Raw genomic sequence first — 26,678 nt, 5'->3', positions numbered from 1 at the left:
AGGGACCCTCAGAATGCAACCTCCCACACTTGTCACAGGTTCACTCTGATGTACCGATCCCGCCTATGCGAAGACCAAGAGTCTCTTCCAGGCCTGCAGACTGGTCCCTGGGTTCCCCACAGCCAGTCTCAGTCCCCTCCTCAGAGCATAAGAGATGCCTTTCCTGTGGTGGGAGGGGTCTCCGGGTTCACCCTCCTCAGGCCCCACAGACCACTGTGTAGCTAATGCTGGTGTGGGTAGGACTTGCCTGAAAAGCCAGAAGGAAGAAGGGGAAGGCAGTGGGACACCAGGCCCCACTCTGCTTCCACCTCATCAGTTCCCACTTGATCTGTTTCACATTTTTAAAATTGATTTTAGAGGAGGGGGTGAACATCTGTGTGAGAGAAACATTAATCAGTTGCCTCCCTTACATGTCCCAATTTGGGATCAAACCTGCAACCTAGGTATGTGCCCTGACTGGGAATCGAACCTGCAACCTTCCAGTGCATGAGACAATACTCCAACCAGCTGAGCCAAATGAGGGCTGCTCTGTTTTATATTTTACCCGTATGCCAGCTGTGAGCCTACCTGCCCCTTAAAATCCAGATCAAGTTACCATAAACCTCACCCCATCCCCAGTCCTACAAGCAGTGAAAGCCTAAACTCTTTCAAAGCTTCCTGCTATTGACAGCTTCCTGCTGTCTCTACCCCTCTCAGTCTCCTCTGCCCCTGGCAAAGCAACTCATTCAACACACATTTATGTGTTGAAGGCACTTTCTAGATGCTGAAGAGATAGCAAAGAGGAAGAGAGAGAAATCCAACTTGCTAGGCACTTTCACTCCAGTTTGGGCAGTCTGACAAGTGAACATTACTGCATGATATATGCTATAAAGAAATAAGCAAAGTAGAAATCAAGGAAGAAATAAAAAAAACTTCCTGGAAACAAATGAAAAAGAACACACAACAACCCAAAATCTATGGGACAAAGCAAAAGCATTCCTGAGAGGGAAGTTCATAGCTCTATAGGCCTACCTCAAGAAACAATAAAAATTTCTAATAAACTAACACTACAATTTAAAGAATTAGAGAGAGGACAATAAGAAAAGCTCAGTAAGTAGAAGGAAGGAAATAATAAAGATCAGAACAAAAATAATGGCATAGAGACTGAAAAACAAAACAAAACAAAAAAACACACCAAAAAAAAAAAAAAAAAGATCAATAAAACTAAGAGCTGGTTCTTTGAAAAGATAAACAAGATTGATGAACCTTTAGTCAGACTCATCAAGAAACAGAGAGGACCCAAATTAATAGAATCAGAAACAAAAGAGCTAAAATAACAATGGATACCACAGAAATACAAAGGATTACCAGAAAATACTATAAACAACTCTATGCCAACAAGTTGGACAAATTCCTAGAAAAATACAGTCTTCCAAAACTAAATCAGGAAGAAATGGAAAACCTGAATAGGCCAATAACAACTCATGAAATTGAAGCAGTAATTAATAATAATAATAATAATAATAATAATAATAATAATAAAAACCTCTCAGCAAACAAAAGCCCTGATCCAAACATCTTCACAGGGGAGTTGTATTAAATATTCAAAGAAGAACTAACACCTATCCTCCTCAAATTATTCCAAAAAATCCAAGAGGAAGAAACACTTCCAAACTCTTTCCATAAGGTCAGCATTATCCTATCTCAAAAACCAGATAAAAACACTACAAAGATAATTACAGGCCAATATCCCTGATGAACATAGATGCTAAAATCCTCAACAAGGCCTAACTGGTTTGACTCAGTGGAAAGAGCATTGGCCTGCAGACTGAAAGGTCCCAGGTTCGATTCCAGCCAAGGTCATGTACCTTGGTTGTGGTCACATCCCCAGTAGGGAGTGTGCAGGAGGCAGCTGATGGATGTTTCTCTCTCATCGATGTTTCTAACTCTCTATCCCTTTTCCTTCCTTTCTGTAAAATAAAATGCATATTAAAAAATCCTCAACAAAATATCAGCAAATTAGATTCAGCAATATATTAAAAAGATCATATAGCATGACCAAATGGGATTTATTACAGGGATGCAAGGCTGGTATAATATTCACAAATCAATAAATGTGATACATCACATAAACAAATTGAAAGACAAAAGTCACATGATCATATTAATGGATGCAGAAAAAAGCATTCAACAAATCCAACACCCATTTTTGATAACTCTTAGCAAAGAATAAATAGAGGGATCATACCTCAACATAATAAAGGCCATGTATGATAAACCTACAGCCAACATCATGCTCAATGGGTAAAAACTAAAAATTTTCCCTAAGAACAGGAACAAGACAGGGATGTCTGCTTTCACCACTCTTAGTCCACACTAGAGGCCTGGTGCATGAAAATTTGTGCACTGGGCAGGGGGTGGGGGGAGATTTGGGGGAGAATCCCTCAGCCCAGCTCATGCTCTCTCACATTCTTTTTTAATTTAATTTAATTTTATTGATTTTTTACAGAGAGGAGGAGAGAGCGATAGAGAGCTAGAAACGTTGATGAGAGAGAAACATCAACCAGCTGCCTCTTGGACACCCCCTACCGGGGATGTGCCCACAACCAATGTACATGCCCTTGACCGGAATCGAACCTGAGACCTTTCAGTCCACAGACCGATGCTCTACCACTGAGCCAAACCGGTTTCGGCCTCTCTTGCATTCTGAGACCCCTCAGGGGATGTCCACCTGCTGGTTTAGGCCTGCTCCCTGGGGGATTGGGTCTAAGCTGACACTCAGACATCCCTCTGGCAGTCCAGGAGCCCATGTGAGCAGGCCTAAGCCATCAGTCGGACATCCTTAGTGCTGCCTTAGCACTGCCAAGGAAGCAGGAGAGGCTCCCGCCACTGTTGGTGCCCTTGCAGCTCTCAGCTCAGCTTATGGCTGAGTGGAGCTCCCTCTGGGGGAGCACACTGACCACCAGGGGGCAGCTCCTGCATTGAGCACCTGCCCCCTGGTGGTCAGTGCACATCATAGCGACAGGTTATTCCTGGTGGTTCCACTGTTAGGGTCAATTTGCATATTACCCTTTTATTATATAGGATAGTATCAGAAATATTGGTCACAGTGACCAGACAAGAAGAAGAAATAAAAGGCATCGAAATTGGAGAGAAGGATATAAAATTGTCATTATTCACAGATGGCATGATATTGTGCATAGAAAACCCTAAAGCCCAGCCAGTGTAGCTCAGTGGTTGAGCATCGACCCATGAAACAAGAGGTAATCAGTTCGATTCCAGACAGGGCACATACCTGGGTAGTGTCGTGATCCTCAGCAGGGGTGTGTGCAGGAGACAGACAATCAATGATGTTTCTTTTTCACGGATGTTTCTGTCTCTTTATTCCTCACTTTCCTCTCTAAAATCAATAAAAACTTTTTTAAAAAGAAAACCCCAAAGATTTCACCAAAAAATCTACTAGATTTAATAATTGAATTAGGCAATGTAGCAGGATACAAAAGTAACACCTAGAAGTTAATGGCAATTTTATACACCAATAATGAACTCTCAGAAAAAGAAACTAAAAAATTACTATTTTCCATTGTAACAAAAAAATAAACTTAACCAAGGAGGTAAAAGACCTGTACTCAGAAAACTATAGAACATTGGAAAAAAGAGATAGAAAAAGATATAAACAAGTGGAAGAGTATACCATGTTCATGGACTGGTAGAATTAATATAATTAAAATGTCCATACTACCCAAAGCCATCTATAGATTCAATGCAATACCTATCAAAAGATCAGTGGCATATTTCACAGATCTAGAACAAATCTCAAAAAATTTATATGGAATCAAAAAAAGACCCCAAATAGATGCAGCAATTTGAGAAAGAAGAAAAAAGTTGGAGGGATCATAATACCAGATATCATATTACAAAGCACTGTAATCAAAACAAACTGGTACTGACACAAGAACATATACATCAAGAACAGAACAGAGAACCCAGAAATTGACACACACCATTATTCTCAATATTTGACAAAGTAGGTAAGATCATACAATGGAGTAAAGACAGTTTCTTCAGTAATGGTGTTGGGAAAATTGGACAGGTATATGCGAAGAAAATGAAACAAGACTACCAACTTACACCATATACAAGAATAAACTCAAAATGGAAAACACTTAAATGTAAGTCATGAAACCTAAAAATCCTAGAAGAAAACATAAGCAATAAAATATCAGACATCACATAGAGCAAAAATTTCAAATACATTTCCTAGGGCAAGAGAACAAAGGAAAAAACAAGTGGGAGTACATCAAAATAAAAAGCTTCTGCACAGCAAAAGAAACCAGCATCAAAATGAAAAGGAAACCCTGTGAGAAATCATATTTGCCAATGATATATCTAATAAGGTGTTAATTTCCAAAATAAAAAGTACTCATACAACTCAACAAAAGGAAGACAAACAGTCCAATTAAAAAATGAGCAGAAGAGCCGAAACCAGTTTGGCTCAGTGGATAGAGTGTTGGCCTGTGGACTGAAAGGTCCCAGTTTTGATTCCAGTCAAGGGCACGTACCTTGGTTGTGGGCACATCCCCAGTAGGGTGTGTGCAAGAGGCAGCTGATGGATGTCTCATCAATGTTTTTAACTCTCTCTCTCTCTTCCTCTCTGTAAAAAAATCAACAATATATATATATATATATATATATATATATATATATATATAGATAGATAGATAGATAGATAGATATAGATATAGATATAGATATAGATATAGATATAGATATAGATATAGATATAGATATAGATATAGATTTAGATTTAGATTTAGATATAGAGATATATAGAGATATATATATATAGATATATATTTTAAATGGGCAGAAGGCCTGAATAGATACTTCTCCAAAGAGAACATACAAATGGCCAGAGACATGAAAAAAATGCTCAACATCTCTAGTCATCAGAGAGATGCAAACTAAATGACAATGAGGTCAAATATCCTTGGGTGAGGATTTAAAAAATCAATAAATTTAAAAAGAAAACAAAGAATTTCCTTATATTTTAGTAATTTAATTCTGTACAGACATTAAGCATTGTGTAAAAAATTTTGTGGAATAAAGTATCTTCAATTTCCAGAAGGGAAAAAAAGAAACAAAGCATAGAGCCTGAGGAGAGAAGTGGACACTCTTCAGACTCTGCCAGGGAGGGGGCGGGAGGCCCTCTGTTGGGGTAACATTTGTGGAGACCTGATTGAAGTGGAGAGAGATACAAATATCTGGATGAAGAGTAGGTCAGGCAGAACAAACAAACACCAAAGCTCTAAGCAGGAAGTGTGTGGGATGAGGTTAGAAACAGCAGGGAGGGCAGGGTGGCTAGTGTGAGGGAAGCCTGCAGGAGGTGAGGTCTGGGCAGCAGCCAGTGGGCAGATTGTGCAGAGCCTGGGAGGCTGTGGTCACGAGTTTAGCTTCTTTCTGAGAAGAGAGGGGAGCCTCTGAAGGGTTTTGCCTTTAAAATAATTATTCACTCTGGGTTTTGATAAAGGGAGAATGGCTTGGAGGATGGGTAAGAGTGGAGATGGGAAGCCATGTGGGCCTTTTCCTGTTTCACTGGGTCTCTCTCTCCTGCCTTCCTGGACTGCCTGAGATCTGTTTCCTCCCTCAGACAAAGCAGCTTTGTCCTCTTCAAGCCTTGTTGCAAATTCAGACCCCAGGGTGAGAATCTGCTCCTTTATCCCCACTAAGGATTTTTGAAAAAATATTTCCAAACAATGGCATAATCTGGCCACTAGGTATATGTTTCCTGTTTAAGGCAAAAATAATTCCCTACCTCCTACTTACACGCTGGGCCTCCACAGCAGTTTCATTTGAACAAAGGATTTTATCAGATAAACAAATGTGAACATGGCTTTTCTGTTCATCCTTCATTGTTCCAGTGATTAGTCTAGTGAGCAGAAGTGACTTCACTGAGTTGCAAGAGGATCCCTCCACTCCCTACCCTCGTTGGCCTGTTTCTGTGGTTTGCTCATACTACTCCAGCTGCCTGAAATGCTCTCTTTCTGCCCACCTACCACTATCTTTTGTCCTCAAGACATTCAGCCCATACCATCACCATCACCACCACTCTCCTGCACCCACCACCTAGCCTTCTCTCACAAATTCCTGGGGTCTCTTCTCTTCCCAGCACCTCCCCTTCAAACAGAATTCCTCCTTCCTTTCCCTGGCCTCCAGCGGTGTTCTTTCCTCACGAGGCTGGTTATAATTACCTGCACGTTAATTTATCTGTTTACATGGAAGCCTCCTCCAAAAGCAGGAGCACATTCTAAGGCAGGTCTTACCCACCTCTGAATTCCCAACTCCATCTCACCTGGCACAGAGCAGGTGAGATGTCTGTCAAATGCTCCTCCATACCTCTGTTTCTCTCCTCTTGCAGGCTTGGATTTGGGTGTTTTTTTGGTTTCTTATTTACAATTCCTCTGGAGAAACTGTATTCAGAATAATACTGGACATAAAGACAGAATTCCAGATTGAGATCTATCCAACACTTCTTAGAGAAGTCACTTCATTCTTTGGAGCCTTTATTTCTGCATTTGTAAAATGAGAAAAACAAGTCTCAAGAGCAACCAAAATCTTAAAGGACAGTCTTTTTCAAACTGTGGCTCGTGTATGTTGTTAATTTTTAAAATTAAAATATAATTGACAACATATTAATTTCAGATATACAACATAATGCTTTCATATTCATACTAGAGGCCTGGTGCACGAATTTGTGCACATTGAAAGGAAATTAATTAGAAGAAATATTTTTATATTGCTATTTGCCCTTTCTCTATAATAGAATTGTCAACCAAATTCACAATCGACCATGGCAAAACAAAACACACGCATGCGATTGGTGCCAGCGAGAGCTTTATATGTATCATGCATGCGCGAATCAACTTAGCCATATATATATATATATATATATATATATATATATATATATATATGAAACTTGCTTAATTAGACCTGATCTCTGATTTAGCTAAACTTTATCCAGTCCAGTGAAGCACCCAACTTCTCTTTCAGGTAATTGTCAACAACACAGCAGTAAATATCAACATAAAACAGATTATTATTGTAGATCACACAAGGAGAACAAAGGGTAAAATATTTAGCTGCAGCAGTGTTTGATTATATTCTGTGCAGTGAGAAAACCTGAAGTCATTTTCAAGGTCCACCATTTCTTAGTTCTTTTCAGTCCAGTAAAGTTTCTAAGCTTTCTAAATCTCCCATTTTCCAGCTAATGAAAAGAAAATAGGATTCTACCAAGTCTTCTATCTACCTACTCCAGAGCTTCTGTGAGAATCAAATGAGATGAGGCATAGGAAAATGCTTCACAGACATTTGGTTAAAGTGTGAAATGTTTGCATCTGGCTATAAAGCAAGTTGTGTTCCTGGACTGAAGAAACTACAAGGAGGCTAGTCATTGCTGGGAGAGGAAGCTGGGAGTTGCTACATGATGTCATTACCTGGCGCCCACAACCATCATTTTCGGGCTGGGCTGGGCTGTGGGCCGCATTTTGCTTCATGGGGGTCTCGGCAGTGTTGGCTGTGATTTGGTGGCTGTCACTCCAGGGTGGTGGTGGGGCCTGTGTCCCACTTGGAAAAAGCCGAGTGTTGCTTTGTGGGCACCAGGTCTGCAGTGCCGCTTTTCTGTGTATGGCAGCTCCTGCATTGGGTGTCTGCCCCCTGGTGATCAGTGAACCTCATAGTGACTGGTTGGATGGTCGGACACTTAGTGTATTAGCCTTTTATATAGAAAGATCATACTACAAAATGAGTTCATCATTTTTTAAAATCAGAAACATAGCAATGTACTAAGAATTCACAGATAGGCTATCCTATATAATAAAAGCATAATATGCAAATTGTCCCCTCAACCAAGAGTTATCCAGGAGTTCAACCAGGGGGCAGGGCCAGTCAAGAGAAGGGAGGAAGGCCCTGGCTGGTGGCAGTGGCAGGCAAGGGGGAGGGGGGGAGGGGTAGAGGAGGTACCCAGCTAGAAGCTGGCAGCCACTAGGAACCCTACAAAAGCACAGATTTCATGTACTGGGCCTCTAGTTGTATTATAAAGAGACATGGGCTAAAGACTGATTCCAGCCCTTGCTTCATGACCTACTAAGTTTCTTCATATGTAAATTGGAGTTCATGAGAACAATCCATTTTTTTCAACCTTCTGGTAAAGACCTGGCATGTGGTAAGCACTGAGTAAATGTTTTTTCTCTTCTCCTTGCAGACTTCCATAAAACATAGCCTTACTTGCCTGGCCAATGTGGCCCAGTGCTTGAGCGTCAACTTATGAACCAGGAGGTCACAGTTGGATTACTAGTCAGGACACATGTCTGGTTTGCAGACTTAATCCCCAATGTGGGGCATGCAGGAGGTGCCAATCAGTGATTCTCATCATTGATGTTTCTATCTCTCTATCCCTTCCTCTCTGTTAGCTACCTTTATGCTCGAACTACCAGAATGACTAGTTGACTGGTTGACCGGTTGCTATAATGCACACTGACCACAAGAGGGCAGACGCTCAAAGCAGGACTGCCCCCCTGGTGGTCAGTGCGCTCCCACAGCAGGAGCGCTGCTCAGCCAGAAGCCGGGATCACGGCTGGTGAGCGTAGCTGCAGTGGCAGGCACCTCTCCCAACCCTGCGGCAGTGCTACGGAGCAGCGGCAACAGCCGCTTCGGCTCTGCTACCTCCCTCGGGGGATGTCAGACTGCCGGTTTCAGCCTGATTCCCAGGGATCCCAGATTGTGAGAGGGTGCGGTGCAGGCCAGGTGGAGGAACCTCACCTGTGTATGAATCCATGCATTGGGCGTCTAGTAAAAACATATGAAACACACACACACACAACAACAACACACAAAACAGCCTTTCTTTTTGGTCTCTCACATAAAGTTGATCTGGGCAGCCATGATCTTTCTCACAGGTTGCTTTATTTTATGGCTAAGCTTGAGTTCAGATTCTAGAGATGTGCCTGGTCTGGTGTGGCTCAGTTGGTTAGGCATCGTCCCGTACACCATAGGTGGAGGGTTTGATTCCCAGTCAGGGCACATACCTAGGTTTTGGGTTGGTTTTGGGTTGGGAAGCAATCAATAGATGTGTCTCTCTACCTTTCCCTATCTCTAAAAAATAACAAAACAGATTCTAGAGATGTTGTAAGACTTGAAAATGAGTTTTATGTAAGATGGTCTGGATGACTGAAGGGAACATAATTTCCTTTTATTAAGGCATCGTTACATGGTAACTTTAAAAAAATACATTTTTATTGAGTTTAGAAAGGAAGGGAGAGAGAGAGAGAGAGAGAGAGAGAGAGAGAGAGAGAGAGAGAGAGAAACATCAATGATGAGAGAGAATCACTGATGATCGACTGCCTCCTGTATTCCTCCCCCTGGGAATCGAGCCCGCAACCCAGGCATACGCCCTTGACCGGAATCGAACCTGTGACCCTTCAGTCCACAGGCCAACACTCTATCCACTAAGCCAAACCAGCTAGGACCATGGTAACTTTTTATAAGCCTCCTCATTTTTAAAAATATATATTTTATTGATTTTGTACAGAGAGGAAGGGAGAGAGATAGAGAGTTAGAAACATCGATGAGAGAGTCATCCATCAGCTGCCTCTTGCAAACCCCCCCCCCCCCACTGGGGATATGCCCGCAATCAAGGTACATGCCCTTGACCAGAATCAAACCCGGGACCCTTCAGTCCCCAAGCTGACGCTCTATCCATTGAGCCAAACCGGTTTCGGCCCTCCTCATTTTTTGCTTTCTGTCTTCAAGTCCTTACTGAATTGTTTGATCCACTGCAACTCCTTTTTTCTCTTTGTTTAGCTTATCTTCCCTTTGTTTTCTTTCTCACAATCACTCCCTAAACATATGACAATATAATATTGGAAGAGATAAAGTCCCCATCCGTATGGGCTGGGTGGACCAACCAGATCCAGTGCTCATATCTGCTGGACAAGCTGCTGTCAAAGTGGGAGTGGCTGAGGTCATTCTACCTGGATGCACTCATTCTTGCTTTGTGTCAGGAAGAATTTATCTAAAAATAAGAGCAGATTTGGCCTCCTTTATATATATATATCACATGAGATTCAAACAGTCATCTGCTCTTGCACATGGTGTGTCCCACATGCATGAAGAGAGCAGTGTGGAGTGCTCTGAAGAGCATCGCTGTGGGGACCCAGCTGCCACCACTCAGAAGCCAGCCGGGCGCCTGGGGCAAGGTATTTGACTTCTCTCTGCTTGTTTTTTTAGAGAGAGAGAGAGAGAGAGAGAGAGAGAGAGAGAGAGAGAGAGAGAGAGACTGTACCTATGTCTCAGGGTTGCTGTGAGAATCTAATGGTAATGAGATTAAAGCTCCAGCAGATGTGTGCATGGTGAGTGCTGAGGAAGTGCTTCTATATAAATCAAGTGAACTCAAGTAAATCATGTACTAGTATTACATGTTAGCATTCCACACACAGACTTCCGTCTTGTTTTGTTCCTTCTCAATTGAAGATACTGCAGACTAACTTGATGGGGAACATAAAAATACATTTTTTGGGAGGGGGCTAGCAATCTGACTCTGTACCTAGTTAATCAGTATCCCTAATGCTAACATTCTTGTTAGCCTGTAATCAAGTCACTTAATCATTTGGCCTTGCAAGACCTGTTTACCTAAATACTCACATTTTACAGAGGCCATAAACCATGAACCATACACAACCCCCGGAGGGTGTTATCAGCCCTGGCGCCAGGTCAGGCCTTTAGGTGTGGTCTTATGTCCCCCATCCCAACACACAGGGCTTTTTGCAAAGCCCGAGAGAGGTCCACAAGTCTGATCCTTATTTGGGGGACAAAGAAACCAAAGGTTATAAAGAGAAAGCTTCCTCCATATTGGGGGGCTCAGGATTTGGAAAGAGGTCACGGTACTAGTAACATCATGGGTTTTTTCTCTATCTCCGAGTACTCCTGTGTGTGTATTTTCCGGTCACCAGGTAAATTCTGTTAACAAACTAAAGCCCAGTGTATGTCCAACTGAGGCCAGAGTCACTGACTTCAGCATCACACTACTTCTCAGCTTTGCTCCTATTGTGCCAAGGTTATGAGATCTCATATCTTTTCTCTGGTATCGTCACTTTTCATGTCCACTCAATTTATAAAAGAATAAGGGCAATATGCTCAACTAACCACAGAACACTGATACACAGATCGCAAAGGTAGCCTGAACTTAATGCAATCAAAAGCTTTTAATTAGGACACTTGGAATGGAAGTTTCCTGCCCTAGAGGGGTTCAGAGCCACATGCGGGGCAAACCCAAAGGAACAGCCCTGCAGAGTGAGCTGATCAGACTAGTCAGACACTGAGGAGGGAATGCAGATCCTGCCCCTGGCCAGGAAAGTTGGTCACAGATGCCAGGACTACAGAGTGAAGAGAGAGGCTGGCCGAGGTCCAGCTCTACCATTTATTGTGGGCAAGTTAAGTCTCTGAACCCCATTAATAAAAGAAGGATAAGATCCATTTCAAAGGGTTATTTTAGAGGTTTACTAGTCAATGAGATATAAAAATTGTGCTTAGCAAATTGCTGGGCACATAGAAGACGCTATCAATTGTGGCTAGAACAGTAGCATAGGACTGGAGACATATGAACAAAGTAGGAAGATCAGCAGAAGGAAAAGTGGGACACATCTTCCTTCACTACAGAAGGTAAGTATCAGGGCAGATAAGGCTGCAGGAACTGGAAGAAGCCAAGAAGACTCCCCAGGCAGGCCATGAGTGGAGCCAAGAGTTTATTTTCTGATTACTAATCTACCATTACTGGGGTGGGGATCAGGGGCAAATGGGGCCAACCCCACTCTTGATGTTGAGAATCAACAAGGAAGAGAGCCAGAGCGCCTGCTATATGTATGGAGAAGGAAGAGGCTATCAGTTACTGGAGAGACTGTTGGCGGTGGGCAGGGCTCTCTAGGGAAGCTGTGAAAGGTTTGAAAGAGCAGCTGCATGTAAGTAAGGAAGAGAGAATTGTCCAGATCCATGTTACAGAACCACTGAGCAATCAGGTAGAGCTGGAGACTCTAAATGTGATCTTCTCCAATAGATGTTCTCTCTAACCTGGTATAGGATAAAAGGAAGCTGATTATATTGATCCAGGCAAAAGGATTATGAGGAAGCGGTGGCAGAAGGACTAGGTTGACAAGTGCTGGAGAGAGAAGGGTTGAAGCACTGCAAAGTCATGGACTAAAGGTTATAAAGGAAGTGAAGTCAGGGAGGGTGAGCAGTCAGTGATGGACTCCAGGAAAAAGCAGTGTCAGTAAGATGGACCAGCAGGTGGAGTGGGAGAAAGGTAAGGCTCAGAGCCTGGGGAATTTGATGGTCAAATAGATCAGTCTTGTATGGTATCAGGTTTAAAGTGGGCTCCTAGTGTGAAGGGGCAAATCCTTTATGATCTTTCAAAGATAAGAAGCAATCTTAAATCAAGGTGGAAGGGGATCCAATTGTTAATCCTACTTATAAGGTCCTTATTATAAACTAATATCTCCCAATAGTCCTTCAAGTTGGTGATTTGTGAAGAAATGGTAATGGCACAAATTAAATAGATTGCCAAAGGTCTCAGCTGTTAAGCCTGGCAGCTCAGATTTAATCCCAGGTTGACTGGTTCCAAAGCCCATGATCCTCTCACCTCCCCAGATTTCCCCAAAGAGTGGCACTTGAGACCTTTGTAATTCATTCTCATCGTTTTTCACAGCTCTCAAGGTTGGCATCTCTGATCTTGGTGTGTAGGGCAGCCAAGTAGGTAAGATCTGGCAGGTCCTGAGCAGTAACGTAACTCTCCTGAGCTCAACCCTGTCTTGATTCCCTGATAGCAGCAAGCTGGCCCTGTGGGAGGGCTGAGACTCTCAGCTGGGCTAGCCCCTATGCAGAGGGCAAGTGTGACGGGAAGAGCAGCAGGAAGCACCTGCCTTCTCTTGATGAAGCTCTGAGTATGCTTCGTGTGACTGCCCTGCTTAGTAAGTCACTCATTTAGTGGAAGGAGAATGTTGGAGATGGTCAGATCTGGGTTTAGATTCAGCTCCAGCACTTGAGTTGTGTGACTTTGAAGGAATGACCTTGACCAAATTTTTCAGTTGGCCCAGAATGACAAGGTTTTCTGGGACATGGAACTTTTGGTTATAAAACCAGATATTCCCAGGCAAATGGGACAGTTAGTCACCCCAAACAAGCTACTCAACTCCATTATGTCACAGTTTCTGAGTATAAAATGGGGTTATCTGTTGCCCATTTCTCTGCTTCTCACCACCTGGTGATGTGCTTTTCAGATAACGCATGAATATGGTTGTTTTTTTTTTTAATATTTTATTGATTTTTTACAGAGAGGAAGGGAGAGAGCTAGAGAGCTAGAAATGCTGATGAGAGAGAAACATCGACCAGCTGCCACTTGCACACCCACTACCCGGGATGTGCCGGCAACCAATGAACATGCCCTTGACCGGAATTGAACCTGGGACCTTTCAGTCCGCAGACCAATGCTCTACCACTGAGCCAAACCGGTTTCAGCGATGAGCATGGTTTAAATTGTCTGTTCAAGAGAAGTTTAGGATTGACTGCATGCTCCTGTATCTGCCTGAACCATGCATGAGTCAAGAGCCTCCTGAGTTGCTCACCGCCCAGTTGTTCGTGGCTGTGGCTTCTTGTTTCCAGGTGAGTGTGGCAAGATCGAAGCACACCATGCTCAATAGGCAGTGTGGAGATGGGGTTAGGTGTGTGTGAATGACAGCAGCTTGAAACAGAAGATCCAGAATTCCAGTTACGTTAACATTGCATAAGAAGAGGTTTATAGGCTTCAGCCAGGACGGGTGGCATAAGCATGGCAGGAAGAGAGCAAAGTCTTCCTGAACTAGTCTCCCCTAGTACCTGCTATTGATTCTCTTTTTTTCTGAAATTGGTGGCCTCCACATTTTGTCCAGAAGCCAGGTTCATAGTTGTACTCAACAATGTAGAGGGAGAAGGTGTGAAGCTTTTGTTCCTGTAGGAGGTGAGAGTTCTGAGCAGAAAGTAATGCCCTAGTCCGCTGGCTGGAAAACTCATTAGTCCAAGAGCCAAATATCAACAGTACAATGATTGAAATTTCTTTTGAGAGCCAAATTTTTTAAACTTAAACTTCTTCTAATGCCATTTCTTCAAAACAGACTTGCCCAGGTGGTGGTATTTTGTGGTAGAGCCACACTCAAGGGGCCAAAGAGTCGCACATGGCTCGCGAGCCGCAGTTTGCTGACCACTGCCCTAGCCAATTTGGCTCAGTGGATAGAGCATCAGCCTGCAGACTGAAGGGTCCCAGGTTTGATTCCGGCCAAGGGCACATGCCTGGGTTGCAGGCTTGACCCCAGTATGGGGTGTGCAGGAAGCAGCCAATTAATGATTTTCATCATTGATGTTTCTATCTCTCTCTCCCTTCCTTCCTCTCTGAAATCAATAAAAAATATATATTTTTTTAAAAACTAGAGAAGTGGATGAATTCATCAGATGTAAATTTGGCCATCCTCAGTTCCCCAAAAAGTTAAACATGGAGTTACAATGTGACTGAGAAATTCTACTCCTAAGTCTATACCAAAGATAAATTGAAAACATGTCCACACAAAAACCTGTACATGAGTGTTCATAGCAGCATCTATATATATAAAAGCCTAAATGACTGTTCAACCAGTAGCTATGACATGCACTGACCACCAAGGGACAGACACGCAATGCACAGGCATGGAAACATGGAACAGACCGATGAATCTCAGAGGGAAAAGGGAGGGGGAAGGTCAGGAAGAGATTAACCAAAGATCTTATATGCATACTAGAGGCCTGGTACGCGGATTCATGCACCAATGGGGTCCCTCAGCCTGGTCTGCAGGGATCAGGCCAAAACCCGCAGTCTGATATCCCCCTAGGGGTCCCAGATTGAGGGAGGGCAGAGGTCAGGTCAAGGGACCCCAGTGGTGCATACATCCCCCTGTACCAGGCCTCTTGTTACCTATAAGAGCTAAAAAAAAAAGTAAACAACCCACAAGTCTTATCAATTGATAAATGGGTAAAATGTATTGATAGTACATTGATACACTAGAATGTTATCTATAATAATAAAATGGTAATATGCTAATTAGACCAGATGGCCAAACAACCTTCCAGATGAAGCTGGGGCTGCTGCTGCTTAGGTCCGTGGAGTCCCTTGTATAAATTTTGTGCATTGGGCCTTCAGTGCAGCTTTAAAAAAGTAATGAAGTATTGATTCAGGCTATGACATGGATAAAAAGACAAAAGGCCACATATTATATTATTACTCCAGAGGCCCGATGCATGAAATTCATGCATGGGTAGGGTCCCTGGCTGCTGATCAGGGCCGATCAGGTTCCCCATCTTTCTGCCTCTCCTTCCCTCACTCCCTCAGTGTCCCACCACTACCACTGGTCACCCCCATATTCTGTACCGCCCCCTGGTGGTCAGCACACATAATAATGAGCAATTGAACTCATTCTCCCAGTTGAACTCCCGAGGGGACGCTTTGCATATTAGCCTTTTATAGAGAGAGATTTGCATAAAATGTCCAGTATAAGCAAATCCATAGAGACAGAAAGCAAATAGTGGTTACCAGGGAGTGGGGAGTAACTACTAATGGATACAATACTTCTTTTTGGGTTGATAAAAATGTTTTGGAAATAGATATTGGTGATGGTTGCATAGTCTTATGAATATTTTTTAAACCACTGAATTGTAGACTTTAAGAGGGTGAAATTCATTGCATGTGAATTATATATGATGTCTGATGGCTCACTGATGGATCCCCCCTGTATACAGTAGATAGTTCAATGGAAATAATACAGGTTGGCCACCCAGTCCTGCTACACGTAGGAAGTGCAGCAGTGGAGCGATGCATTCAGGACCCATTGGAAGCCCTTGGTGTCAGGATGCAAGTGCTGGAAGATGGATGCGTCTCCTAGAACCAGGACACAGTGGGTCCTCCAGCTGGATCTCAGGTGGCTAACAGCACCCAGGGGGAGTAAACATTCCTGGAGGGCATGAAGCTTCATGTCTTCTTGAGTGAGAACATCCATCTCCACCAGAATCAGGCTAAGAACCCAAGTACGGTCAGGCTCATTTACACGCAGGAGCTGGGGAAAGATGTGGTAGCCCCTCGGCCCTTCTTTCACCTGGCACTGGCTGGGCGTCAATGTACCCCAGGGTGTAGGGTGGGATGCTGGGTACGGAAAGCCTCCGTCTGGAATGGGCCTCAATGGCTTTCCACATGCCATTATGGCAGAGAAACAAGACCTACAACAAGTGGTCATGTGGGCAGGGGCCACTACCCACACTTAGCTCAACTGACTGCTTCCATGAGATCTAACAGATTTAGTTTATCTCCTGATGGGGTCTGTGAGCTTCAGCTTCAGTTTGGGGCTGCAGAGAACTGTTGAGGTCCAGGGTGGCGAGATTGGGCAGAGGAAACCCAAGCACCTGGTGATCAGTTAGCAAGTCCTTTCGGCTGAGAGCGAGCAGAACTCCAAGGGGTAGCTCACCAACCTCCCAAACCTGTCCTTTGAGGGTCAGATACACTAGGCCTGGTGTCACCTGTACCTACTGATTGGGTAGGACATAGCACAGAACTGTGGCTTCCAGTTTTGCAAACACATGTTTCCTCAGAGGGTGCACTGCTGGAAAAGCCTGCTTCCTCCCCCTTCCTGACTGCCCACCCCCAAATAAATCAGGCCCTGTCATACGGAAAGTCTTCCTACTCTCTCATACACCAAGGAGGGGCAGGTAATTAACGTATACTGAGACTAGCAGGAGCTGGGACATGTGTGGTTGCTTACTCCCCAGGTAAGCCCCACCAGTGCAGGGACCATGTGTGATGGCTCACTGGTGAATCCCCCTGTACATGTCACATAGTAGATAGTCAATTACTATTGCTTGGGTCTGTGATCTTATTAGTAGCCAAAATGTCCCCAACTCGAGTTAGGGTTCACAGTTTGCATGTTAGTCCTAGGAGGCTCCATTTGCAAAAGCAGCCAGACTCCCTGGAGGGGCATCATGGTTGTGTTCCTGACTGCAGCTGCATTGAGCTCACCGTCAGGGATTCTGACACCCAAGCATACAAGAGCACAAGCACATGCACACACACACGGGAGCACGCCCATCGGCACACCCATGGGCACACTCACTCCACACTGGCTTCTCTTCCCGAAAATAGGTGTCCAGCACATGTCTAGCATGATGCATCTGCCAGTCGACCTGGCTTGGCTGCTCTTTTTGGAATCCAGGCCAATCCATCCTGGTTGGCTCCTGGTAATATTCCTAGAAACCCTGAATAATAGATAAGCATCAGTGACTCTTGGCCAGCCTTCCCTGCTCACCCTCCCCACCCCCACAGAGAGGACTCCAACTCGTAGCCTTTGGAGAAGCAGCGGAAGGCTTCCCGAGGGAAGGGTGTTCTAGCGGAGTCTTGATGGGCTGAAGAAGGCCGGCTGGATAGAGGGGTGCTCTGATTTCAAAGGGAAGGGACTCTGGGCCCCAGCACACAGTAAGCTGTCCCACCACGGGGTTTTATTGGATGGGCCGATGAGGAAGTAAGTGCACACAAGAGGAAGCAGACAGTGGGCTCCCGGAGCTGGAGCTTGTGTGAGTGTGAGGCTGGAGAGGTGGGTTTGGAGCCAGACCATGAAGGGCCTTGTGTGTTTAGCCGAGGAATTTCAATGTGATCTTGTTGGCAACAGCAGGCCCTCAGAAAATTTTAAGCAGAAAAGTGATAGGATCAGAGCTGTCTTTTTAAAAGACTAACCTGGAAAAGATGAGGATGGGGAGACGTGAGAGGAAGGGAAACCACCTCACGAGGCTGTGGAGACTGAGGGGGTGAGAATGGAGTGAGGGGGTGGCTGTGGGGGTGGGAAGGGGGTTTTACATATACGGTCACAGGAGAGGGAGGAGGAGGAGAGGTTCCAGACTATCCCACACATTTCTAGGCCCGCCAACCGGGAGGTCAGGATGCCATAGTTCAGACAGACATAAATAAGCTTACAGAGGGAGGCGGCTTTTATAAAACATATTTACATTATGAAATACTACACAAATATATAAAAGTATAAAAAAGAAATATGTATACAATATTAATAGAGCTGTTCTTTACTCATTAACTTTGAGTCACTTGTGGAGTCTAGTCAGAAATTCTGTTCTGAAACATGGTTAACAGACCCAGGATTATGTAAATTAGCACTGTTTGGGTTACAAGTCCCAGAAACTTAACCCAAGTTCCTAGGCACAAAGGAAAATGTATTATTAGGACATAGGAACCAAGGACAGCAATACGGCAGGGCATTGGGAAGGAACTCAGACACCATCAGAAATCTCTGTCAGTGCTCCTCTCTGCGGCTGGCTCCTTCACTTCTCTGGCTCAAGTGATGGGAGAGGGACCACTGGCAGTTCCCACCTTTTCCGTCTAACAGCTTCAGTCTCCAGTCAGTCTTAAAACTTCGAGGGAAAGAACGACAGTAAGCCCAGCCAGTATGCCCGAGGCGTCCGACCCAGTAACTCCATGTACAGCGACTTTGTACAAATGTGACCGCTCTTACTGCAGCCGTTCAGGAAAGGAAACTCCTCAGACAGCGGGCACCCGGCAGATAACAGAGTAGTGCCAGGCAGTGGTTCTCGGCCTCAGCTGCACCTCGGAATCCCCTGGAAACCTTAGCGAGGACTGGCGCCCACTGCCCCTCAACGACTGAAGCTTTGTAAAAAGCTCCGGTGCTTCTAATGAACAGCGAGGCCGAGAATTCCGGGCGAGAGCCAAGCTTTTCTGGCGTGCATGTGCCTCCAGACCACCCGGTATCCTGATGCGCTGCAGCTGCTGACTCGGCCGGTCTGCTTTCCACGTGCTCCGGGATGCTGGCCGTGCAGGCAGCGAGGACCTGAGCCTGCGCCTCCCAGCAGAGCGCCCTGTGGCGGTGGCCCGCCCACAGCTGTGCTGCCCAGTGCAGCGCCACCAGCTGCACGTGTCCACTGAGAACCTGCAGTGTAACTACTGAGACGGGGCATTTTACTTATTTCATTCTGATTACTTTGGAGAGCCACACTGTACTGGACAGAGCAGGGCTGGTGGATCTCAGCTGGGGGGAGAGCATGTCTGAATCACCTGAGGTATTTCTTAACCAACTTAACGCTCTTGTTGCTACTGTATTCCTCTGCCCCCCGCCCCCCAATTCAGACCCTAAAACGGCGGAATAGAAAGGGGCGTCGATAAAGAACCACTGGCATAGAATGTTCCAAGTTATCTATTTCTGTGTTACAAACCACTCCGAAACTTGACCTAAAACAGCAATTTATTTTAGTCATAAACACATGTTTGGGCCGGACTCAGAGGCAGCTCGCCTCTGCGCTCCTTGGCATCAGCTGACGAGGCTGGAAGGCTGGGCTGGGCTGGGCTGGAGCGCCGGGAGAGCTGCTCATTGAGGGGTGGGGTAGTGGCTGTCCGCCGGGACCCTCGCTGGGGCCTTAGCCAGGGCACCTACCCATGGGCTTTCTCACACATGCGACTGGACACCACGGCGTGCACTGAGTGGCGGGAGCGCTCTCCGCTGTAAGTCCAGCCTCGGGAGCATGCAGTCACTCTGCTGTGCCCGCTGCAGGCAGCTGAGCCCAGCCTCTCCCAGAGGCGGAGGCCAGGCCCAGCCTCAGGACGGCAGTGCTGAGAGCTTTGCAGACTGTTTTCATAGCACCTGTGTGGCCAATGAGCGCACGGGCCCTCCTGTGCTCCAGCTCCCCTCTTCCCGCCCCACGGCAGAGGATGAAGGTCACAGTAAGCGACTGCGAGCCCGCGGGAGCCTGGCCAGCTCCTCAGGCAAGAAACAGCGCTTTGCTCTCACGCAGCACCGCCCCTCCTGCGTGCTGCTTCTGTTTCCTGTGCTCTGTAAAACCTCGTGTTGGCAACGTCTGCGTGGTGGCGAAATAGTGCCGCCCCCTGTGCGGCCTGGCCAGAGGCCGGATGGGACTTAGCAGTTCAGCTTCCCTGGGGGCAGCGGTCGGCTTGGTGAACTTCACCTGTCAGCCGCCCCCTGTGCACACGTAAGTCCTAATAAACCCGCGTCTTTCACAGCCAGGCCTCAGGTTATTCTCTGGAAGCCGGTAACAGCACTCAGCCTACCACCAGCACACAGACTCAGGAGGGAAGAGCCCTCTGCACAGCAGCACCCAGCCAGCCGCCTGTCTGCGGAGACCAAGTTTTCCTGCTGGCTCCAAGCGCAGCCCAGCCCACCCTGAACCCCGGGCCCCGGAGCCCACCCACAGTCCAGAGCGCCCTCAGAGACCTGTGTTCCTCTCCCCACCCAGAGACTTCTCCATTGCACACGCTCCTGAGTAACTTCCAGATTCCCCTTCTCAGAAATTCAGAGTGGAGGGGGAGACAGTGGGAGAAACCTGGAAGTGAGGACATCTGGGTCTGGTCCCCACCCCACAGAGCCCCTAAAACAGGATGCAGGTTTATTTGGGAGTGCGGAGATTATGGGAAATAATGTTCCTTGCCTACGTTTCCATTTTCTATATTATTAAATTTCTTACTGTGGTAAAATATACATAACATAAAACCATTTTAATGATTTGTAAAAGTACAGTTCAGTGGCATTAAGCATATTTACATTGTTGTGCAACCATCACCACCATCATTTTCAGAACTTTTTATTTTATTATTATTATTTTTTTGGTATTATTATTTTTTAAAATATGTTTTATTGATTTTTTTTTTTGCCCCTCTCCCTCCCTCCCTTCTATACATACCCTCCCTCTCCAGAGTTTTGTGTCCATTGGTTGTACTTATTGAGGTATATGCATGTATACAAGTCCTTCGGTTGATCTCTTATCTCCCCCAGATCTCCCTCCCCTCCCCACTGGAATTTGACAGTCTGCTTGTTGCTTTACTGTCTCTATATCTATCTTTTGGTTCATCAGTTTGTAATGTTCTTTATTATCCGTAAATGAGTGAGGTCATGTGGTGTTTCTCTTCATTTCCAGAACTTTTTAATCTTTTCAAACTGAAACTCTATCCCCATTAAGTAAAGTAACTCTCCTTCCTCTCTCCCCACCCCCACCCTCGCACCCACCATTCTACTTTCCGTCTCTATGAGTCTGACATGCTTTGTTGCAGGCTCTAGGAACCTGTGAGTAGAATCATTCAGTGTTTTTCCCTTGTGACTGGCTTATTCACTTAGCATCATGTCCTAGAGCAGGGTGGGGAACCTTTTCCCAGCCAAGGGCCATTTGGAAATTTATAACATCATTCGCTTATTATAATGCACTTGCTATAAATTTTGTTGCTATGAAAAAGCTCCTAGGTTTATTGAATTTTGAGTCCTGCTTGCAGACGCCTTGGCAGGGCCGGACCAAGTGATTCCAGGGGCCTTATGCAGCCATAGCCACCCCTCTGCTGGAGGGTCGACCATAGTGGACTGTGCCCTCGCCAGCCGCTCGGCTGGTTGAAGCAGGTCTGTGTGCACGAAGGGGCAGGTTCCATTCCCGCTCGGGGCACACACCTAGTTTGTGGTTTGGTCCCTTCCTCTCTCCTAAAAATAAAATATGCTCAGGTGAGGATTAAAAAAATACATGCATATTTAGAATGTGTCAGAATTTTCTTTCTTTTTGGGGTGAATAATATTCCTGTGTGTGTGTGTGTGTGTGTGTGTGTGTGTGATGTTGTCTACCCATTCATCTGCTGATGAACATTTGTTTCTACTTTGTGGCTTATTGTGAACAGCACTGCTATAAACATTGGTGTGCAAATATCTGTTTGAGTCTGCTTTCAGTTGGTTTGTTTTTTTTTGTATATGCATAAAATATATAGAGCATAATTGCAGGATCATGTGGTAATTCTATTTAATTGTTTGAGGAATCAATGGAAAAAAAATTTAAGCTTTTAAAAAAACTGATAAAAGAGCCCTAGCTGGTTTGGCTCAGTGAATAGAGTGTTGGTCTGCAGACTGAAGGGTCCCAGGTTCAATTCCTGTCAGGGCCCATGTCCAGGTTGCAGGCTCAATCCCCAGTGTGGGGTGTACAGGAGGCAGCTGATCAATGATTCTCTCTCATCATTGATATTTCTATCTCTCTCTCTCCCTTCCTCTCTGAAATCAATAAGAATATATTTTTATTTTATTTATTTATTTTTATTTTTATTTTTTTATTAAATTATTATCTGTGTACATATCTTACCATTGTCCTCCCCTCCCATACATACCCTCCTCCCCAGAGTTTTGTGTCCATTGATTGTACTTATATGCATGTATACAAGTCCTTCGGTTGATCTCTTATCTCCCCCAGATCTCCCTCCCCTCCCCACTGGAATTTGACAGTCTGCTTGTTGTTTTACTGTCTTTATATCTATCTTTTGGTTCATCAGTTTATAATGTTCTTTATTATCCGTAAATGAGTGAGGTCATGTGGTGTTTCTCTTTCATTGACTGGCTTATTTCACTCAGCATGATGTTCTCTAATTCCATCCAGGTTACTGCAAATGATGAGAATTCCTTCTTTTTTATGGCAGCATAGTATTCCATTGTGTAGATGTACTATAGTTTTTTGATCCAATCATCTGCTGACGGGCACCTAGGCTGTTTCCAAATCCTAGCTATTGTAGATTGTGCTGCTATGAACATAGATAAGAATATACTTTCAAAAAGTGATAAAAGACTGTTAAGAATAAAACACCACCCAACTGGTGTGGCTCAGTGGTTGAGTGTCGACCTACGAACTAGGAGGTCACAGTTGGTTTCCCAGTCAAGGCACATGCCTGGGTGCGGGCTTGATCCCCAGGAGGGGGCAGGCAGGAGCCAGCCAATCATGATTCTCTCTCATCATTGATGTTTCTCTCTCTCTCTCACTTCCTCTCTGAAATCAATTTTATATATATATATATATAAATTTTTTTTTTAAAGCTCAGACTTTAAGGCTTATAATCTCATCCAATTCCAGTCTCATCAGGCTCCTGCAGACCTCATAAGGCCCAGAACCACGAGCTGTTCATTTCCACTGACTCCACCCCCCGCTGCACTTCTCCATCCTCTGTCCCTTTCCTGCAAACCACCCGGGCAGAGCGACCTGAGTCAGGCTGCCCCGTGACCACCTTTTGTAAGACACTAGCATTTCAACCTATTTTTGTAGCTTTTCACACTAAACGGTTGTCATTTTGCAAAACAAAATATTAATACCCGGTAAGGGTTGTGCTATGTTCCCGGAGCTTGCTAGACGAGGCATTTATATCCCTGCTCCCCCCATCCCTCCTGTGTGCGTGGCTGTGTGACTGGGCACAACACCTTTCGTATTTGGGGCTCACTTGTCACCTGTCAGTGAGTGAGTCAAACTACACAGCCTGAAAGGACAGCAGGAGCTGACACCACCCGTCCCCACCCAGCTCCTCCCACCCTCAGCCTCGGAGGGAGGGGCCAGGACGGCCAACATCCGGGGTCTCCGAGACCTGCCCTGAGCCTGCTTTTTACCCTGGACTCTCCCCAGAGGCTTGACATTGTTGCTACCAGGCCTCACCTCCCAGATAGTTTCTAACCAAAACTGGGGCACACGATCTGAGAACAAGGAGACGTGAAAGGCGTGTTCCGAGGGTGTGGGGGCCGGAGGCAGGCCAGGCCGGGCAGCCTCCGGAGAGCAGGGGAGGGGGCCACGGTGCTGGGCGGAGGGGCGGGAAGTGGCCTCTGGGTGAGTGTTCTGGGGCCTGTGGGGTGACACTGAGTTCAGCAGAGCCGCTGCCCAGTCTGGCCCCACCCCGCCCGCCAGAAACCGCCTCCCCACCAACCGCAGTGACCACATCCCCTCGGTTGCCTTGGAAACAGGCCTCAGGACAGGGGAGTTGGGGCACAGTTGCCCAGCAACAGGTGGTGCCCTCCCTTCCGCCCTCCTCTGAGGCCGCTCTGCGCCCTCCCGCAGGCAAGGAGGCCAGGGAAGAGCTCTGAGGGGAGAGGGGCGCCCAGGACCGAAGACTGAGGTGAGCACAGAGGCCCCAGGTGGGAGCCCCTGGGACCAGCACCCACCTCTTCCTCTCCGTGGGCCCAGCGAGACCGAGGGCTGAGGAGACAGGGACGACACCCCTGGGGCCCTCAGAGCGCTGTCTGGAGGGGAAATGGGGGTTCCGAGCAGGCTGAGGGCCCCAGTGGTGCTTCCCCCCATTTTGCCTCCTCTGGCCCTTCCTGGGGTCCCTCTGCTCCTTCCCGTCCGGGCCTGTTTCTGGGGCCCGATTCCAGCCCTGCCCGCCTCTCTCCTCCGTCTCCGCTGGGCACTGGCTGCCTCTCTCCGCCTCTGGCCTGTGCTGCCCTCCTGACCTGTCTCTCCAGATGCCGTGGACCCCGGAGCAGCCGCCTGGGCACATGGAAGGGCACCCTGCGTCCGAGCCGGCCGCGTGGCCCCCGCTGCCCTGCGGGCCCTGCATCCCCATCATGCTGGCGCTGGCCGCGCTGGCCGCCCTCTTCCTGCTCACCACGGCCGTGCTGGCCGAGCGCCTGTTCCGCCGCTCCCTGCGCCCCGACCCCGGCCGCCACCCGCCCACCCTGGTCTGGCGCCCGGGCGGAGAGCTGTGGATCGAGCCCGCCGGCACCCCCCGGGAGCGCTCCGAGGACTGGTACGGCTCCGAGGTGCCCCTGCTGCTGGACCAAGCCCCCGACCCGCCCGCCCCCGGCCCCGGCCCCGTCCGCGGGGGCACCTTGGAGGCCCGGGCGACGGCCCCGCCTGCCCCTCCACCCCCACACGCCCCTCCCACCTTCTTTGCTCCCCAGATGCCACCCAAGGCCCCAACCCCAAGCACTTTCTGGGGGCCCCAGGCCTGGGAAGGGCGGCCCCACGCCCCAGGCCTGGTGAGCTGGGCCGAGCCTGAACAGAGGCCTGAGCAGAGGCCGGAGCAGAGGCCGGAGCCCAGCATGAGTGTGGGGAGCCCCCCGGCCCGCAGACTGCGGCCGGGCAGCCCTGATCCTGAGTGGGGCCTGCAGCCGCGGGTCACCCTGGAGGAGATCTCGGCCTTCTGGAGGCGGGAGAGCCGCACCAGCGTGGGTTTCTGAATCCCCCGACCCTGGAGGGCTGGCCTCGCAGAGACCTCCGGGCAAGGCCCCGCCTCAGAGGCTCCAGCCGGGGACCCAGAGACATCGGGGCCGGGGAAGGCCAGGCGGCTGGGTTTCCGTTCAGCTGGGTCTGCTCTGGCAGCTGGGTGTGGACAGCCTGTGCTGCCAGGAGCTCAGGGTGCTTCTGCTTGGCTGCCTGGAGGGGGCGCTCAGTGCAGAGTGCAGGTGGGGTGGACTCTGGGCCAGAGCCGCCAAGATCACCTTCCTGATTAGGAATTCAAGGCACACGACGGGCATGAAGGAGCACCGCCCGGCGGCTTCCCCCTCCCGCACTGTCTGAGCGCCGTGTCGGAGGCAGAGTCCAGTGGACGCCGAAGAACAGCTGCCAGCTGAGCTAGCCGGAGATGCAGGGATCATCCCTCCAGGAAAGCACAGAGGTCAGGACCGGGCACCGGAGCATCTCACGGAAAGTGAACTGAGACTTTGACCCCAGCTCAGAGCAAACTAGGGACGCCAAGCTGGAGAGGCCCTCTCTGAGTCAGAGAAAGCCGGCGGGCTCCTCTGCCCGTCTCTGCAGGCTGGCACCAGCCTGCGAGTCTCACCCTCCATCGTAAGGGAGGCCTGGGCCAAGGCCATCTGAGGCTGAACTGACATGGAAAACCCTCCCAGGGCAGGGAGCTCCCAAAGGCAGCCTCTTGTCTCCCGCCCCCCCCCCCCATCTCCCCCTCCACCCCCCCCCCAAGCCTGCTGGAATGTTCCGGGGAGACAGGGCAGGCTTACTTATAAGCCCCAGCTCCTCCCGGAGGAATGGAGCCCCCGGCGTCCTTGGCCCCGGAGCACCTGCGTCAGCTGACCTCTGGGAGCGGAGCCAGCTCCGGGAGAGGCCAGGGAGTCGTCACTCTGAGCTGCAGCCATGCTGTTAGGGTGCTTGCCGTATCAGCTTGCCACTGTACCGCTGTTTACTCATGTTTTCTTTGAATCGGTTTACTGTTTGCTTAATAAGCTTATTTTAAAAGGAATGTTTCTTGTATCACCTCTGTAAATGGAAAACCAGTATCATTTGCCATAAATAGAAGGTCAAATAAATACACGTAAACAAAGACATTGCGTCCTAAGTAGACATTGTTCCCTGCTGGAGGCCTGACCCCAGGAGCTCATCTTCCTTTGTTGTTGTTTTTTTTAAAAAAGAGGGATGATGTCAGCAAGGGTTAGGCGGTCTAGCTGCCACCCTGAGACTCCCTCCAAGTGCTCAGAGGAGCCGCACAGGAGGCAGGGACCAGCCTGGCTACTCAACGCGGGCAGGGGCCTCCTCGCTTCCTGCTCCGAGGGCCGGGCCTCTTGGCCTGGACCTGCCCTCTCATCCTGGGGGGCCGGAAGTCGAAGGAGCAGTAGAGGAGTGAGAAGCCCCCTGGTGGAGGGACCAATCACCAAGGACCCTCATCCCCCACAGGGTCCTGGCACTTCCCCTGAGCCTGCCGGAGGGTGGGGGGGGCGGTCAGACCTGGTGCCTGCACTCAGGACCTCCCACCTCCAGGGGCAGGTGGAGGTGGAGGGGACAGAACAAGAAGGGGCACATAGCGGATCCAAGGCAGGGTTCCTGGCCCGTCTGTCTCTCAGGCT

General features: G+C 47.6%; 1 protein-coding gene and 1 long non-coding RNA gene across 3 annotated transcripts; both read left to right on the top strand.

The window, feature by feature from the left end:
• The first annotated feature begins 4,503 nt into the window (after window positions 1-4,503).
• Window positions 4,504-26,162, top strand: LOC123651315. Its single transcript, XR_006739939.1, has 3 exons — window positions 4,504-4,514; window positions 5,384-5,386; window positions 25,828-26,162. It is a non-coding gene; the product is annotated as an uncharacterized LOC123651315 (long non-coding RNA).
• On the top strand, window positions 13,600-25,770 carry CUNH16orf54 (chromosome unknown C16orf54 homolog). Of its 2 annotated transcripts, XM_036412988.2 has the most exons (3): window positions 13,600-13,689; window positions 23,788-23,995; window positions 24,342-25,770. In XM_036412988.2, the coding sequence occupies exon 3, from the start codon at window positions 24,342-24,344 to the stop codon at window positions 25,056-25,058; it is 717 nt and encodes a 238-aa protein (XP_036268881.1). In that variant the 5' UTR covers window positions 13,600-13,689; window positions 23,788-23,995; the 3' UTR covers window positions 25,059-25,770. The 2 variants fall into 2 exon arrangements, with proteins under 2 accessions (XP_036268881.1, XP_036268884.1); XM_036412991.2 differs by lacking the exon at window positions 13,600-13,689 and having other exon boundaries at window positions 23,691-23,995.
• Window positions 26,163-26,678: the final 516 nt, after the last annotated feature.

The sequence above is a fragment of the Pipistrellus kuhlii genome, unplaced genomic scaffold (genome assembly GCF_014108245.1).
Source record: "Pipistrellus kuhlii isolate mPipKuh1 unplaced genomic scaffold, mPipKuh1.p scaffold_m20_p_48, whole genome shotgun sequence".
Lineage (NCBI taxonomy): Eukaryota > Metazoa > Chordata > Mammalia > Chiroptera > Vespertilionidae > Pipistrellus > Pipistrellus kuhlii.
The sequence above is the reverse complement of the archived record's forward strand: the minus strand, read 5'-3'. Positions and strand labels throughout refer to the sequence as shown.

Coding starts and splice junctions, on each gene's coding strand:
- CUNH16orf54 (XM_036412988.2), top strand. CDS start 24,342: ATGCCGTGGACCCCGGAGCAGCCGCCTGGGCACATGGAAGGGCACCCT.